Here is an 18119-nt window from a genome sequence, read left to right as displayed (position 1 = left end):
TTATAAACTTCAAGGTAAAATAATTATTTGCATCATCCAGTTTTAGAATTCACTTTCTTTCATTCCTTTCGGATAATGATTTGGAATGAAAGATATGCATTTATGAGCAATTAATGCACTTGAAATAAAATCTACGTTTTGAATCCTACAGAGATTATACTGAAGATTAAGGAACTTTTTTATAGATTTGCGTTAAATATAAAGAAATTGTAAAAAAAAAAGGTAAAATACAAGATTTGGTCTAAATTTTCATACAATAAAGAATGATATTTTGCTTACTAATATTTGAATCCATAAATTTTAATCATACGTATAAAACTCTTTTAATTTTTAGTAGGATTGACTGAATTTAATCGATTTAATTATATATATGGAGTTTCAATTAAGTATTCACGAGATAAATTTTTCTGCTCATTTCACTCGTGTCGCTTTAATAAAAATGAACCAGAGGGTAGAATTTCTAATAGGTTTAAACACAAACTATTGTAGTCATAATCGTGTTATAATGTTGAACAAAATATAATTAATCATATACCAACTCTGGAGAATATATTCAGAAACGTAGAAGATCCGAAATTAAAAAAAAAGACTTTGACAAGTACAAAAATTCGGATCGGAATGAACATGTGGGTCAAGATATCATTATCGATTCAAAAAAAGAGAAACTTGTATAGGAAAACCTTAATTATGCTACATAAATTTTCAAAAAATAAACAGACTCAGACCATATTAATATGAATCAGAATTTATTTAGAAAGATTACAAATGTGCCATAATTAGACATTAAAATATTTTGTAATCATTTACAGCAACATTAACCAAGGGCTTGAGCTACAGAATTCCCTACCATCTGGGCGTATTGAGAAGACGCGGCGTAATTAATTTGCCCAATGCTGGAAGACCCAAGAATGTGTACGAGGGCGGATACGATTTCCAGCAATGCTTGTACAAGTACATCGCAACCAGAAAGACCAGGATTACTTGCACTAACTTGTGATACAACGCTACTGATAGCATTAGAGAGTGCGGCAGGACTCGTAGGACCACTCGACACCAAAGTTGACACAGCAGATGAAACTCTAGCACTGGCTTGAGGAGAAGAAAGGCGAGAGGCTGCAGCGGATGCAACTGGTGCCTGACTGCTTGGTCCTTGTTGTCCAGCTCCTGGTCCATAGCCTCCAGCGGCTGCTGCTGCGGTGGCTGCACTTGGTCCATAAGGTCCTTGACCACCAGGTCCTTGTTGGCCACCACTTCCTGGTCCTTGACTTCCAGGTCCTTGTTGTCCTGCTCCTGGTCCATATCCTCCTACTGCTGCTGCTGCGGCGGCTGCTCCTGGTCCGTATGGCCCTTGTCCACCAGGTCCTTGTTGACCGGAACCTCCTGGTCCTTGGGATCCGGGTCCTTGTTGTCCGGCTCCACCTGGGCCTTGTTGTCCAGCTCCTGGTCCATATCCTCCAGCGGCTGCTGCTGCGGCGGCTGCTGCACCTGGTCCGTATGGTCCTTGACCGCCAGGACCTTGTTGGCCGGCACCTGCTGGCCCTTGCTGTCCAGATCCGTATGGTCCTTGGCCTCCTGGACCTTTATCAAATTTTAAGATAGATTTTTAATTCTCTATTTTAAAACTGATGCAATAAAAGAAGCGCTTATTATTTAAAAGCCATTATTCACTATTTTTAGAAATTAGAATTAAAAATTCAGATTGATAATTTCATATAATTTTTCTAGTTAATCGCATATTTGAGTATGGAATCGAATATTGAAGCATTTCTTTCTTTCACAATAGAAAACGCCTCAATGTACGTTGGATTTTTTTCAGTACTTTATATGAAAAACCTTTGTCCAATTTTCCATGTTCAAATCCTTCATTAAGCATTATACGGAAATCTCTTTCTGTAGAATAATTAGGAACATTTAACCTTTGTTTTCTTTTCGTTTTTCAAGGGGAAAATGCATATTATTCGAAATAAAGGAAAAATGAACATGCACGATTTCTGCTATTTATGTGTATGACACTTTGGATTCATCTAAAATAAATTCACAGAGATCTTATAATTATGCATAATTTGCTTATTATAATGTATTTTCTAGAACATTTCATGTAGAAATATCCTGTTAATATATATGGAGTGTTTATCAGTCAAGTTATGAATAAAAATGAATGACTTAATTAAGATATCCTCTTTAAAATATGTTTTCATTCAAATACCTTTCTTAAAGAGCATTCGGTAAAGAGGTATATATTATAATTAATAATCCAGGAAAATATATTGGTATCCTAATTATTTTAACAAAGCGATGATTAAGAATCTATCAGAAATAAAGGGACTATATATCGTTTGAAGGTTATTTCAAAGATATTTTCTCCGAATTTAATATCGATATATGAAATACAAGATATCTTCTTCAGAATTAAAAATTTTATATTATACGGTAAATATGTTTCCTTAAAACTTAATTCCGTTCATATCGTATAAAATACGAACGAGTATTTGGAAATGTAATCTTAGTAAATTATATATGGTGGTCAAAAATTATATGAATTACAGAAATTTCATTTAAATAGTAATATATATCTATATATTCAAATTTTATTAGCATTGCATTCTTGACATAATAATAAAACAAATGAGCGAAATCGAAAACTACTAATAAGTATCTTCATACCGTTCGCTATATGGGACCTTTTTAATTTTGTTTTATTAATTGAATTTTACAGCTCCATGTAAAGTTTCCACAATTATTTCTTCATTTCATTTTCTTTTATTCGCAGTCATCTTAATACCCTAACATCTATTCATTCATTAATATAATTCCCTTGTAAATTCAAAATTGCGTTGCCATTTAGAACCTTTGTATAACATTGAAATATGATTGCTATTTTAATTTAAAAACATTTACCTTTGACTTTTCTGGTTCTATTTGTAGAAACTGGATTAGACGAAATTCCTGCTTTGACCTTTTTATTCACATGTAAAACGCACATTTATTAATGTCTAAAAAATTTAGCAGTTATTAATAAATGTAGAAACTAAGGCTCTTTGTCCGATTTTGTTTTAATATTTGAATTCATGTTTAGTTTAATGTGGCTTAACTTTTGACTTAAAAATTTTTGAACTTCTTACTCGAACGTCTACACTTCAATTATCTGCCCTGAGAGTGTCAATTTTAATGTCGACTGAAACAACTTGGAAAGTTAATAAACGTGAAGGGTTAATGAACGTTTAGGGTGTGAGTTTCTTTAGATGGTAAGAACGAAATTAAACTTCCCACTATTTCCAAACGGGTCAGTATACACGGAAATATAAATCACCTTGTTGTCCGCCACTTCCTGGTCCTTGTTGTCCAGCTCCTGGTCCATATCCTCCAGCTGCTGCTGCGGCGGCGGCTGCACTTGGTCCATAAGGTCCTTGACCACCAGGTCCTTGTTGTCCACCACTTCCTGGTCCTTGACTTCCAGGTCCTTGTTGTCCAGCTCCAGGTCCATAGCCTCCAGCGGCTGCTGCTGCGGCGGCTGCACTTGGTCCATAAGGTCCTTGACCACCAGGTCCTTGTTGTCCACCACTTCCTGGTCCTCGACTTCCAGGTCCTTGTTGTCCAGCTCCAGGTCCATAGCCTCCAGCGGCTGCTGCTGCGGCGGCTGCACTTGGTCCATAAGGTCCTTGACCACCTGGTCCTTGTTGTCCACCACTTCCTGGTCCTTGACTTCCAGGTCCTTGTTGTCCTGCTCCGGGTCCGTATGGTCCTTGTCCACCAGGTCCTTGGGATCCGGGTCCTTGTTGTCCGGCTCCACCTGGGCCTTGTTGTCCAGCTCCTGGTCCATATCCTCCAGCGGCTGCTGCTGCGGCGGCTGCACTTGGTCCATAAGGTCCTTGACCACCTGGTCCTTGTTGTCCACCACTTCCTGGTCCTTGACTTCCAGGTCCTTGTTGTCCTGCTCCAGGTCCATAGCCTCCAGCGGCTGCTGCTGCGGCGGCTGCACTTGGTCCATAAGGTCCTTGACCACCAGGTCCTTGTCGTCCACCACTTCCTGGTCCTTGACTTCCAGGTCCTTGTTGTCCACCACTTCCTGGTCCTTGACTTCCAGGTCCTTGTTGTCCAGCTCCAGGTCCATAGCCTCCAGCGGCTGCTGCTGCGGCGGCTGCACTTGGTCCATAAGGTCCTTGACCACCTGGTCCTTGTTGTCCACCACTTCCTGGTCCTTGACTTCCAGGTCCTTGTTGTCTTGCTCCGGGTCCGTATGGTCCTTGTCCACCAGGTCCTTGGGATCCGGGTCCTTGTTGTCCGGCTCCACCTGGGCCTTTTTGTCCAGCTCCTGGTCCATATCCTCCAGCGGCTGCTGCTGCGGCGGCTGCTGCACCTGGTCCGTATGGTCCTTGACCGCCAGGACCCTGTTGGCCGGCACCTCCTGGCCCTTGCTGTCCAGATCCGTATGGTCCTTGGCCTCCTGGACCTTTATCAAATTTTGAGATAGATTTTTAATTCTCTATTTTAAAACTGATGCAATAAAAGAAGCGCTTATTATTTATAAGCTATTATTCACTATTTTTAGAAATTAGAATTAATAATTCAGATTGATAATTTCATATAATGTTTCTAGTTAATCGCATATTTTAGTATGGAATCGAATATGGAAGCATTTCTTTCTTTCATAATAGAAAACGCCTCAATGTACGTTGGATTTTTTCGGTACTTTATATGAAAAACCTTTGTCCAATTTTACATGTTCAAATCCTTCATTAAGCATTATACGGAAATCACTTTCTGTAGAATAATTAGGAAAATTTAACCTTTGTTTTCTTTTCGTTTTTAAAGTGAAAAATGCATATTATTCGAAATAAAGGAAAAATGAACATACACGATTTCTGCTATTTATGTGTGTGACACTTTGGAATCATCTGGAATAATTTTATAGAGATCTTATAATTATGCATAATTTGCATATTATAATGCATTTTCTAGAACATTTTATGTAGAAATATCCTGTTAATATATATGGAGTGTTTATCAGTCAAGTTATGAATAAAAACGAATGACTGAATTAAGATACCCTCTTTAAAATATGTTTTCATTCAAATACCTTTCTTAAAGAGCATTCGGTAAAGAGGTATATATTATAAATAATAATCCCGGAAAAAATATTGGTATCCTAATTATATTAACAAAGCGATAATTAAGAATCTATCAGAACCAAAGGGACTATATATCATTCGAAGGTTATTTCAATTTCAAAGATATTTTCTCCGTATTTAATATCGATACATGAAATACAATATATCTTCTTCAGAATTAAAAATTTTATATTATACGGTAAATATGTTTCCTTAAAACTTAGTTCCGTCCATATCGTATAAAATACGAACGAGTATTTGGAAATGTAATCTTAGTAAATTATATATGGTGGTCAAATATTGTATGAATTACAGAAATTTCATGTAAATAGTAATATATATCTATATATTCAAATTTTATTAGCATTGCATTCCTGACATAATAATAAAACAAATGAGCGAAATCGAAAACTACTAAAAAGTATCTTCATACCGTTCGCTATTCGGGACCTTTTTAATTTTGTTTTATTAATTGAATTTTACAGCTCCATGTAAAGTTTCCACAATTATTTCTTCATTTCATTTTCTTTTAGAATAAGTAGTAAATATTATTTCGATTTCACTGTAAAATATTATTTTTATTCGCAGTCATCTTAATACCCTAACATCTATTCATTCATTAATATAATTCAAATGTAAATTCAAAATTGCGTTGCCATTTAGAACCTTTGTATAACATTGAAATATGATTGTTATTTTAATTTAAACTCATTTACCTTTGACTTTTCTGGTTCTGTTTGTAGAAACTGGATTAGACGAAATTCCTGCTTTGACCTTTTTTATTCACATGGAAAACGCACATTTATTAATGTCTAAAAAATTTAGCAGTTATTAATAAATGTAGAAACTAACGCTCTTTGTCCGATTTTGTTTTAATATTTGAATTCATGTTTAGTTTAATGGTGATTAACTTTTGACTTAAAAATTGTTGAACTTCGTACTCGAACGTCTACACTTCAATTATCTGCAATGAGAGTGTCAATTTTGACGTCGACTGAAACTACTTGGAAAGTTAATAAACGTGTAGGGTTAATGAACGTTTAGGGTGAGAGTTTCTTTAGATGGTAAGAACGAAAATAAACTTCCCACTATTTCCAAACGGGTCAGTATACACGGAAATATAAATCACCTTGTTGTCCGCCACTTCCTGGTCCTTGTTGTCCAGCTCCAGGTCCATATCCTCCAGCTGCTGCTGCTGCGGCGGCTGCACTTGGTCCATAAGGTCCTTGACCACCTGGTCCTTGTTGTCCACCACTTCCTGGTCCTTGACTTCCAGGTCCTTGTTGTCCAGCTCCAGGTCCATAGCCTCCAGCGGCTGCTGCTGCGGCGGCTGCACTTGGTCCATAAGGTCCTTGACCACCAGGTCCTTGTTGTCCACCACTTCCTGGTCCTTGACTTCCAGGTCCTTGTTGTCCACCACTTCCTGGTCCTTGACTTCCAGGTCCTTGTTGTCCAGCTCCAGGTCCATAGCCTCCAGCGGCTGCTGCTGCGGCGGCTGCACTTGGTCCATAAGGTCCTTGTTGTCCACCACTTCCTGGTCCTTGACTTCCAGGTCCTAGTTGTCCTGCTCCGGGTCCGTATGGTCCTTGGGATCCGGGTCCTTGTTGTCCTGCTCCACCTGGGCCTTGTTGTCCTGCTCCTGGTCCATATCCTCCAGCGGCTGCTGCTGCGGCGGCTGCTGCACCTGGTCCGTATGGTCCTTGACCGCCAGGACCTTGTTGGCCGGCACCTCCTGGCCCTTGCTGTCCAGATCCGTATGGTCCTTGGCCTCCTGGACCTTTATCAAATTTTGAGATAGATTTTTAATTCTCTATTTTAAAACTGATGCAATAAAAGAAGCGCATATTATTTAAAAGCTATTATTCACTATTTTTAGAAATTAGAATTAATAATTCAGATTGATAATTTCATATAATTTTTCTAGTTAATAGCATATTTGAGTATGGAATCGAATATGGAAGCATTTCTTTCTTTCACAATAGAAAACGCCTCAATGTACGTTGGATTTTTTTCGGTACTTTATATGAAAAACCTTTGTCCAATTTTCCATGTTCAAATCCTTCATTAAGCATTATACGGAAATCACTATCTGTAGAATAATTAGGAAAATTTAACCTTTGTTTTCTTTTCGTTTTTAAAATGAAAAATGCATATTATTCGAAATAAAGGAAAAATGAACATACACGATTTCTGCTATTTATGTGTGTGACACTTTGGATTCATCTGGAATAATTTCATAGAGATCTTATAATTATGCATAATTTGCATATTATAATGCATTTTCTAGAACATTTTATGTAGAAATATCCTGTTAATATATATGGAGTGTTTATCAGTCAAGTTATGAATAAAAACGAATGACTTAATTAAGATATCCTCTTTAAGATAAGTTTTCATTCAAATACCTTTCTGAAAGAGCATTCGGTAAAGAGGTATATATTATAAATAATAATCCCGGAAAAAATATTGGTATCCTAATTATTTTAACAAAGCCATAATTAAGAATCTATCAGAACCAAAGGGACTATATATCATTTGAAGGTTATTTCAATTTCAAAGATATTTTCTCCGAATTTAATATCGATACATGAAATACAAGATATCTTCTTCAGAATTAAAAATTTTATATTATACGGTAAATATGTTTCCTTAAAACTTAGTTCGGTCCATATCGTATAAAATACGAACGAGTATTTGGAAATGTAGTCTTAGTAAATTATATATTTTGGTCAAAAATTGTATGAATTACAGAAATTTCATTTAAATAGTAATATATATCTATATATTCAAATTTTATTAGCATTGCATTCCTGACATAATAATAAAACAAATGAGCGAAATCGAAAACTACTAATAAGTATCTTCATACCGTTCGCTATTTGGGACCTTTTTAATTTTGTTTTATTAATTGAATTTTACAGCTCCATGTAAAGTTTCCACAATTATTTCTTCATTTCATTTTCTTTTAGAATAAGTAGGAAATATTATTTCGATTTCACTGTAAAATATTATTTTTATTCGCAGTCATCTTAATACCCTAACATCTATTCATTCATTAATATAATTCAAATGTAAATTCAAAATTGCGTTGCCATTTAGAACCTTTGTATAACATTGAAATATGATTGTTATTTTAATTTAAACTCATTTACCTTTGACTTTTCTGGTTCTGTTTGTAGAAACTGGATTAGACGAAATTCCTGCTTTGACCTTTTTTATTCACATGGAAAACGCACATTTATTAATGTCTAAAAAATTTAGCAGTTATTAATAAATGTAGAAACTAACGCTCTTTGTCCGATTTTGTTTTAATATTTGAATTCATGTTTAGTTTAATGGTGCTTAACTTTTGACTTAAAAATTGTTGAACTTCGTACTCGAACGTCTACACTTCAATTATCTGCAATGAGAGTGTCAATTTTGACGTCGACTGAAACTACTTGGAAAGTTAATAAACGTGTAGGGTTAATGAACGTTTAGGGTGAGAGTTTCTTTAGATGGTAAGAACGAAAATAAACTTCCCACTATTTCCAAACGGGTCAGTATACACGGAAATATAAATCACCTTGTTGTCCGCCACTTCCTGGTCCTTGTTGTCCAGCTCCAGGTCCATATCCTCCAGCTGCTGCTGCTGCGGCGGCTGCACTTGGTCCATAAGGTCCTTGACCACCAGGTCCTTGTTCTCCACCACTTCCTGGTCCTTGACTTCCAGGTCCTTGTTGTCCAGCTCCAGGTCCATAGCCTCCAGCGGCTGCTGCTGCGGCGGCTGCACTTGGTCCATAAGGTCCTTGACCACCTGGTCCTTGTTGTCCACCACTTCCTGGTCCTTGACTTCCAGGTCCCTGTTGTCCTGCTCCTGGTCCATATCCTCCTACTGCTGCTGCTGCGGCGGCTGCTCCTGGTCCGTATGGTCCTTGTCCACCAGGTCCTTGTTGTACACCACTTCCTGGTCCTTGACTTCCAGGTCCTTGTTGTCCAGCTCCAGGTCCATAGCCTCCAGCGGCTGCTGCTGCGGCGGCTGCACTTGGTCCATAAGGTCCTTGACCACCAGGTCCTTGTTGTCCACCACTTCCTGGTCCTTGACTTCCAGGTCCTTGTTGTCCTGCTCCGGGTCCGTATGGTCCTTGTCCACCAGGTCCTTGGGATCCGGGTCCTTGTTGTCCGGCTCCACCTGGGCCTTGTTGTCCAGCTCCTGGTCCATATCCTCCAGCGGCTACTGCTGCGGCGGCTGCTGCACCTGGTCCGTATGGTCCTTGACCGCCAGGACCTTGTTGGCCGGCACCTCCTGGCCCTTGCTGTCCAGATCCGTATGGTCCTTGGCCTCCTGGACCTTTATCAAATTTTGAGATAGATTTTTAATTCTCTATTTTAAAACTGATGCAATAAAAGAAGCGCATATTATTTAAAAGCTATTATTCACTATTTTTAGAAATTAGAATTAATAATTCAGATTGATAATTTCATATAATTTTTCTAGTTAATAGCATATTTGAGTATGGAATCGAATATGGAAGCATTTCTTTCTTTCACAATAGAAAACGCCTCAATGTGCGTTGGATTTTTTTCGGTACTTTATATGAAAAACCTTTGTCCAATTTTCCATGTTCAAATCCTTCATTAAGCATTATACGGAAATCACTATCTGTAGAATAATTAGGAAAATTTAACCTTTGTTTTCTTTTCGTTTTTAAAATGAAAAATGCATATTATTCGAAATAAAGGAAAAATGAACATACACGATTTCTGCTATTTATGTGTGTGACACTTTGGATTCATCTGGAATAATTTCATAGAGATTTTATAATTATGCATAATTTGCATATTATAATGCATTTTCTAGAACATTTTATGTAGAAATATCCTGTTAATATATATGGAGTGTTTATCAGTCAAGTTATGAATAAAAACGAATGACTTAATTAAGATATCCTCCTTAAGATAAGTTTTCATTCAAATACCTTTCTTAAAGAGCATTCGGTAAAGAGGTATATATTATAAATAATAATCCCGGAAAAAATATTGGTATCCTAATTATTTTAACAAAGCGATAATTAAGAATCTATCAGAACCAAAGGGACTATATATCATTTGAAGGTTATTTCAATTTCAAAGATATTTTCTCCGAATTTAATATCGATACATGAAATACAAGATATCTTCTTCAGAATTAAAAATTTTATATTATACGGTAAATATGTTTCCTTAAAACTTAGTTCCGTCCATATCGTATAAAATACGAACGAGTATTTGGAAATGTAGTCTTAGTAAATTATATATTTTGGTCAAAAATTGTATGAATTACAGAAATTTCATTTAAATAGTAATATATATCTATATATTCAAATTTTATTAGCATTGCATTCCTGACATAATAATAAAACAAATGAGCGAAATCGAAAACTACTAATAAGTATCTTCATACCGTTCGCTATTTGGGACCTTTTAAATTTTGTTTTATTAATTGAATTTTACAGCTCCATGTAAAGTTTCCACAATTATTTCTTCATTTCATTTTCTTTTAGAATAAGTAGGAAATATTATTTCGATTTCACTGTAAAATATTATTTTTATTCGCAGTCATCTTAATACCCTAACATCTATTCATTCATTAATATAATTCAAATGTAAATTCAAAATTGCGTTGCCATTTAGAACCTTTGTATAACATTGAAATATGATTGTTATTTTAATTTAAACTCATTTACCTTTGACTTTTCTGGTTCTGTTTGTAGAAACTGGATTAGACGAAATTCCTGCTTTGACCTTTTTTATTCACATGGAAAACGCACATTTATTAATGTCTAAAAAATTTAGCAGTTATTAATAAATGTAGAAACTAACGCTCTTTGTCCGATTTTGTTTTAATATTTGAATTCATGTTTAGTTTAATGGTGCTTAACTTTTGACTTAAAAATTGTTGAACTTCGTACTCGAACGTCTACACTTCAATTATCTGCCCTGAGAGTATCAATTTTGACGTCGACTGAAACTACTTGGAAAGTTAATAAACGTGTAGGGTTAATGAACGTTTAGGGTGAGAGTTTTTTTAGATTGTAAGAACGAAAATAAACTTCCCACTATTTCCAAACGGGTCAGTATACACGGAAATATAAATCACCTTGTTGTCCGCCACTTCCTGGTCCTTGTTGTCCAGCTCCAGGTCCATATCCTCCAGCTGCTGCTGCGGCGGCGGCTGCACTTGGTCCATAAGGTCCTTGACCACCAGGTCCTTGTTGTCCACCACTTCCTGGTCCTTGACTTCCAGGTCCTTGTTGTCCAGCTCCAGGTCCATAGCCTCCAGCGGCTGCTGCTGCGGCGGCTGCACTTGGTCCATAAGGTCCTTGACCACCTGGTCCTTGTTGTCCACCACTTCCTGGTCCTTGACTTCCAGGTCCCTGTTGTCCTGCTCCTGGTCCATATCCTCCTACTGCTGCTGCGGCGGCGGCTGCTCCTGGTCCGTATGGTCCTTGTCCACCAGGTCCTTGTTGTCCACCACTTCCTGGTCCTTGACTTCCAGGTCCTTGTTGTCCAGCTCCAGGTCCATAGCCTCCAGTGGCTGCTGCTGCGGCGGCTGCACTTGGTCCATAAGGTCCTTGACCACCTGGTCCTTGTTGTCCACCACTTCCTGGTCCTTGACTTCCAGGTCCTTGTTGTCCTGCTCCGGGTCCGTATGGTCCTTGTCCACCAGGTCCTTGGGATCCGGGTCCTTGTTGTCCGGCTCCACCTGGGCCTTGTTGTCCAGCTCCTGGTCCATATCCTCCAGCGGCTGCTGCTGCGGCGGCTGCTGCACCTGGTCCGTATGGTCCTTGACCGCCAGGACCTTGTTGGCCGGCACCTCCTGGCCCTTGCTGTCCAGATCCGTATGGTCCTTGGCCTCCTGGACCTTTATCAAATTTTGAGATAGATTTTTAATTCTCTATTTTAAAACTGATGCAATAAAAGAAGCGCATATTATTTAAAAGCTATTATTCACTATTTTTAGAAATTAGAATTAATAATTCAGATTGATAATTTCATATAATTTTTCTAGTTAATAGCATATTTGAGTATGGAATCGAATATGGAAGCATTTCTTTCTCTCACAATAGAAAACGCCTCAATGTACGTTGGATTTTTTTCGGTACTTTATATGAAAAACCTTTGTCCAATTTTCCATGTTCAAATCCTTCATTAAGCATTATACGGAAATCACTATCTGTAGAATAATTAGGAAAATTTAACCTTTGTTTTCTTTTCGTTTTTAAAATGAAAAATGCATATTATTCGAAATAAAGGAAAAATGAACATACACGATTTCTGCTATTTATGTGTGTGACACTTTGGATTCATCTGGAATAATTTCATGGAGATCTTATAATTATGCATAATTTGCATATTATAATGCATTTTCTAGAACATTTTATGTAGAAATATCCTGTTAATATATATGGAGTGTTTATCAGTCAAGTTATGAATAAAAACGAATGACTTAATTAAGATATCCTCTTTAAGATAAGTTTTCATTCAAATACCTTTCTGAAAGAGCATTCGGTAAAGAGGTATATATTATAAATAATAATCCCGGAAAAAATATTGGTATCCTAATTATTTTAACAAAGCCATAATTAAGAATCTATCAGAACCAAAGGGACTATATATCATTTGAAGGTTATTTCAATTTCAAAGATATTTTCTCCGAATTTAATATCGATACATGAAATACAAGATATCTTCTTCAGAATTAAAAATTTTATATTATACGGTAAATATGTTTCCTTAAAACTTAGTTCCGTCCATATCGTATAAAATACGAACGAGTATTTGGAAATGTAGTCTTAGTAAATTATATATTTTGGTCAAAAATTGTATGAATTACAGAAATTTCATTTAAATAGTAATATATATCTATATATTCAAATTTTATTAGCATTGCATTCCTGACATAATAATAAAACAAATGAGCGAAATCGAAAACTACTAATAAGTATCTTCATACCGTTCGCTATTTGGGACCTTTTTAATTTTGTTTTATTAATTGAATTTTACAGCTCCATGTAAAGTTTCCACAATTATTTCTTCATTTCATTTTCTTTTAGAATAAGTAGGAAATATTATTTCGATTTCACTGTAAAATATTATTTTTATTCGCAGTCATCTTAATACCCTAACATCTATTCATTCATTAATATAATTCAAATGTAAATTCAAAATTGCGTTGCCATTTAGAACCTTTGTATAACATTGAAATATGATTGTTATTTTAATTTAAACTCATTTACCTTTGACTTTTCTGGTTCTGTTTGTAGAAACTGGATTAGACGAAATTCCTGCTTTGACCTTTTTTATTCACATGGAAAACGCACATTTATTAATGTCTAAAAAATTTAGCAGTTATTAATAAATGTAGAAACTAACGCTCTTTGTCCGATTTTGTTTTAATATTTGAATTCATGTTTAGTTTAATGGTGCTTAACTTTTGACTTAAAAATTGTTGAACTTCGTACTCGAACGTCTACACTTCAATTATCTGCCCTGAGAGTATCAATTTTGACGTCGACTGAAACTACTTGGAAAGTTAATAAACGTGTAGGGTTAATGAACGTTTAGGGTGAGAGTTTTTTTAGATTGTAAGAACGAAAATAAACTTCCCACTATTTCCAAACGGGTCAGTATACACGGAAATATAAATCACCTTGTTGTCCGCCACTTCCTGGTCCTTGTTGTCCAGCTCCAGGTCCATATCCTCCAGCTGCTGCTGCGGCGGCGGCTGCACTTGGTCCATAAGGTCCTTGACCACCAGGTCCTTGTTGTCCACCACTTCCTGGTCCTTGACTTCCAGGTCCTTGTTGTCCAGCTCCAGGTCCATAGCCTCCAGCGGCTGCTGCTGCGGCGGCTGCACTTGGTCCATAAGGTCCTTGACCACCTGGTCCTTGTTGTCCACCACTTCCTGGTCCTTGACTTCCAGGTCCCTGTTGTCCTGCTCCTGGTCCATATCCTCCTACTGCTGCTGCGGCGGCGGCTGCTCCTGGTCCGTATGGTCCTTGTCCACCAGGTCCTTGTTGTCCACCACTTCCTGGTCCTTGACTTCCAGGTCCTTGTTGTCCAGCTCCAGGTCCATAGCCTCCAGTGGCTGCTGCTGCGGCGGCTGCACTTGGTCCATAAGGTCCTTGACCACCTGGTCCTTGTTGTCCACCACTTCCTGGTCCTTGACTTCCAGGTCCTTGTTGTCCTGCTCCGGGTCCGTATGGTCCTTGTCCACCAGGTCCTTGGGATCCGGGTCCTTGTTGTCCGGCTCCACCTGGGCCTTGTTGTCCAGCTCCTGGTCCATATCCTCCAGCGGCTGCTGCTGCGGCGGCTGCTGCACCTGGTCCGTATGGTCCTTGACCGCCAGGACCTTGTTGGCCGGCACCTCCTGGCCCTTGCTGTCCAGATCCGTATGGTCCTTGGCCTCCTGGACCTTTATCAAATTTTGAGATAGATTTTTAATTCTCTATTTTAAAACTGATGCAATAAAAGAAGCGCATATTATTTAAAAGCTATTATTCACTATTTTTAGAAATTAGAATTAATAATTCAGATTGATAATTTCATATAATTTTTCTAGTTAATAGCATATTTGAGTATGGAATCGAATATGGAAGCATTTCTTTCTTTCACAATAGAAAACGCCTCAATGTACGTTGGATTTTTTTCGGTACTTTATATGAAAAACCTTTGTCCAATTTTCCATGTTCAAATCCTTCATTAAGCATTATACGGAAATCACTATCTGTAGAATAATTAGGAAAATTTAACCTTTGGTTTCTTTTCGTTTTTAAAATGAAAAATGCATATTATTCGAAATAAAGGAAAAATGAACATACACGATTTCTGCTATTTATGTGTGTGACACTTTGGATTCATCTGGAATAATTTCATGGAGATCTTATAATTATGCATAATTTGCATATTATAATGCATTTTCTAGAACATTTTATGTAGAAATATCCTGTTAATATATATGGAGTGTTTATCAGTCAAGTTATGAATAAAAACGAATGACTTAATTAAGATATCCTCTTTAAGATAAGTTTTCATTCAAATACCTTTCTGAAAGAGCATTCGGTAAAGAGGTATATATTATAAATAATAATCCCGGAAAAAATATTGGTATCCTAATTATTTTAACAAAGCCATAATTAAGAATCTATCAGAACCAAAGGGACTATATATCATTTGAAGGTTATTTCAATTTCAAAGATATTTTCTCCGAATTTAATATCGATACATGAAATACAAGATATCTTCTTCAGAATTAAAAATTTTATATTATACGGTAAATATGTTTCCTTAAAACTTAGTTCCGTCCATATCGTATAAAATACGAACGAGTATTTGGAAATGTAGTCTTAGTAAATTATATATTTTGGTCAAAAATTGTATGAATTACAGAAATTTCATTTAAATAGTAATATATATCTATATATTCAAATTTTATTAGCATTGCATTCCTGACATAATAATAAAACAAATGAGCGAAATCGAAAACTACTAATAAGTATCTTCATACCGTTCGCTATTTGGGACCTTTTAAATTTTGTTTTATTAATTGAATTTTACAGCTCCATGTAAAGTTTCCACAATTATTTCTTCATTTCATTTTCTTTTAGAATAAGTAGGAAATATTATTTCGATTTCACTGTAAAATATTATTTTTATTCGCAGTCATCTTAATACCCTAACATCTATTCATTCATTAATATAATTCAAATGTAAATTCAAAATTGCGTTGCCATTTAGAACCTTTGTATAACATTGAAATATGATTGTTATTTTAATTTAAACTCATTTACCTTTGACTTTTCTGGTTCTGTTTGTAGAAACTGGATTAGACGAAATTCCTGCTTTGACCTTTTTTATTCACATGGAAAACGCACATTTATTAATGTCTAAAAAATTTAGCAGTTATTAATAAATGTAGAAACTAACGCTCTTTGTCCGATTTTGTTTTAATATTTGAATTCATGTTTAGTTTAATGGTGCTTAACTTTTGACTTAAAAATTGTTGAACTTCGTACTCGAACGTCTACACTTCAATTATCTGCCCTGAGAGTATCAATTTTGACGTCGACTGAAACTACTTGGAAAGTTAATAAACGTGTAGGGTTAATGAACGTTTAGGGTGAGAGTTTTTTTAGATTGTAAGAACGAAAATAAACTTCCCACTATTTCCAAACGGGTCAGTATACACGGAAATATAAATCACCTTGTTGTCCGCCACTTCCTGGTCCTTGTTGTCCAGCTCCAGGTCCATATCCTCCAGCTGCTGCTGCGGCGGCGGCTGCACTTGGTCCATAAGGTCCTTGACCACCAGGTCCTTGTTGTCCACCACTTCCTGGTCCTTGACTTCCAGGTCCTTGTTGTCCAGCTCCAGGTCCATAGCCTCCAGCGGCTGCTGCTGCGGCGGCTGCACTTGGTCCATAAGGTCCTTGACCACCTGGTCCTTGTTGTCCACCACTTCCTGGTCCTTGACTTCCAGGTCCCTGTTGTCCTGCTCCTGGTCCATATCCTCCTACTGCTGCTGCGGCGGCGGCTGCTCCTGGTCCGTATGGTCCTTGTCCACCAGGTCCTTGTTGTCCACCACTTCCTGGTCCTTGACTTCCAGGTCCTTGTTGTCCAGCTCCAGGTCCATAGCCTCCAGTGGCTGCTGCTGCGGCGGCTGCACTTGGTCCATAAGGTCCTTGACCACCTGGTCCTTGTTGTCCACCACTTCCTGGTCCTTGACTTCCAGGTCCTTGTTGTCCTGCTCCGGGTCCGTATGGTCCTTGTCCACCAGGTCCTTGGGATCCGGGTCCTTGTTGTCCGGCTCCACCTGGGCCTTGTTGTCCAGCTCCTGGTCCATATCCTCCAGCGGCTGCTGCTGCGGCGGCTGCTGCACCTGGTCCGTATGGTCCTTGACCGCCAGGACCTTGTTGGCCGGCACCTCCTGGCCCTTGCTGTCCAGATCCGTATGGTCCTTGGCCTCCTGGACCTTTATCAAATTTTGAGATAGATTTTTAATTCTCTATTTTAAAACTGATGCAATAAAAGAAGCGCATATTATTTAAAAGCTATTATTCACTATTTTTAGAAATTAGAATTAATAATTCAGATTGATAATTTCATATAATTTTTCTAGTTAATAGCATATTTGAGTATGGAATCGAATATGGAAGCATTTCTTTCTCTCACAATAGAAAACGCCTCAATGTACGTTGGATTTTTTTCGGTACTTTATATGAAAAACCTTTGTCCAATTTTCCATGTTCAAATCCTTCATTAAGCATTATACGGAAATCACTATCTGTAGAATAATTAGGAAAATTTAACCTTTGTTTTCTTTTCGTTTTTAAAATGAAAAATGCATATTATTCGAAATAAAGGAAAAATGAACATACACGATTTCTGCTATTTATGTGTGTGACACTTTGGATTCATCTGGAATAATTTCATGGAGATCTTATAATTATGCATAATTTGCATATTATAATGCATTTTCTAGAACATTTTATGTAGAAATATCCTGTTAATATATATGGAGTGTTTATCAGTCAAGTTATGAATAAAAACGAATGACTTAATTAAGATATCCTCTTTAAGATAAGTTTTCATTCAAATACCTTTCTGAAAGAGCATTCGGTAAAGAGGTATATATTATAAATAATAATCCCGGAAAAAATATTGGTATCCTAATTATTTTAACAAAGCCATAATTAAGAATCTATCAGAACCAAAGGGACTATATATCATTTGAAGGTTATTTCAATTTCAAAGATATTTTCTCCGAATTTAATATCGATACATGAAATACAAGATATCTTCTTCAGAATTAAAAATTTTATATTATACGGTAAATATGTTTCCTTAAAACTTAGTTCCGTCCATATCGTATAAAATACGAACGAGTATTTGGAAATGTAGTCTTAGTAAATTATATATTTTGGTCAAAAATTGTATGAATTACAGAAATTTCATTTAAATAGTAATATATATCTATATATTCAAATTTTATTA

At 36.7% G+C, this 18119-nt stretch overlaps 1 protein-coding gene across 1 annotated transcript in view; it reads right to left on the bottom strand.

Annotated features, from left to right (window-relative positions):
* Positions 1-729: 729 nt before the first annotated feature.
* LOC129975413 (spidroin-1-like) overlaps positions 730-18119 on the bottom strand; it is a 30605-nt gene continuing 13215 nt past the window's right edge. The window contains exons 17-28 of the mRNA XM_056088476.1: positions 17005-17097; positions 16852-16959; positions 16600-16695; positions 14452-14544; positions 14299-14406; positions 14047-14142; positions 11227-11991; positions 9376-9432; positions 8674-9036; positions 6823-6879; positions 3488-3673; positions 730-1305 (exon numbers count right to left, since the gene is read on the bottom strand). Coding sequence (XP_055944451.1) covers positions 815-1305; positions 3488-3673; positions 6823-6879; positions 8674-9036; positions 9376-9432; positions 11227-11991; positions 14047-14142; positions 14299-14406; positions 14452-14544; positions 16600-16695; positions 16852-16959; positions 17005-17097 — 2513 coding nt within the window. The 3' untranslated portion in view covers positions 730-814. The remainder of the gene's footprint in view (positions 1306-3487; positions 3674-6822; positions 6880-8673; positions 9037-9375; positions 9433-11226; positions 11992-14046; positions 14143-14298; positions 14407-14451; positions 14545-16599; positions 16696-16851; positions 16960-17004; positions 17098-18119) is intronic.

This window comes from Argiope bruennichi, chromosome 7, assembly GCF_947563725.1.
Source record: "Argiope bruennichi chromosome 7, qqArgBrue1.1, whole genome shotgun sequence".
Lineage (NCBI taxonomy): Eukaryota > Metazoa > Arthropoda > Arachnida > Araneae > Araneidae > Argiope > Argiope bruennichi.
Note: the sequence above shows the minus strand (reverse complement) of the source record. Positions and strands in the feature narration are given on the sequence as shown.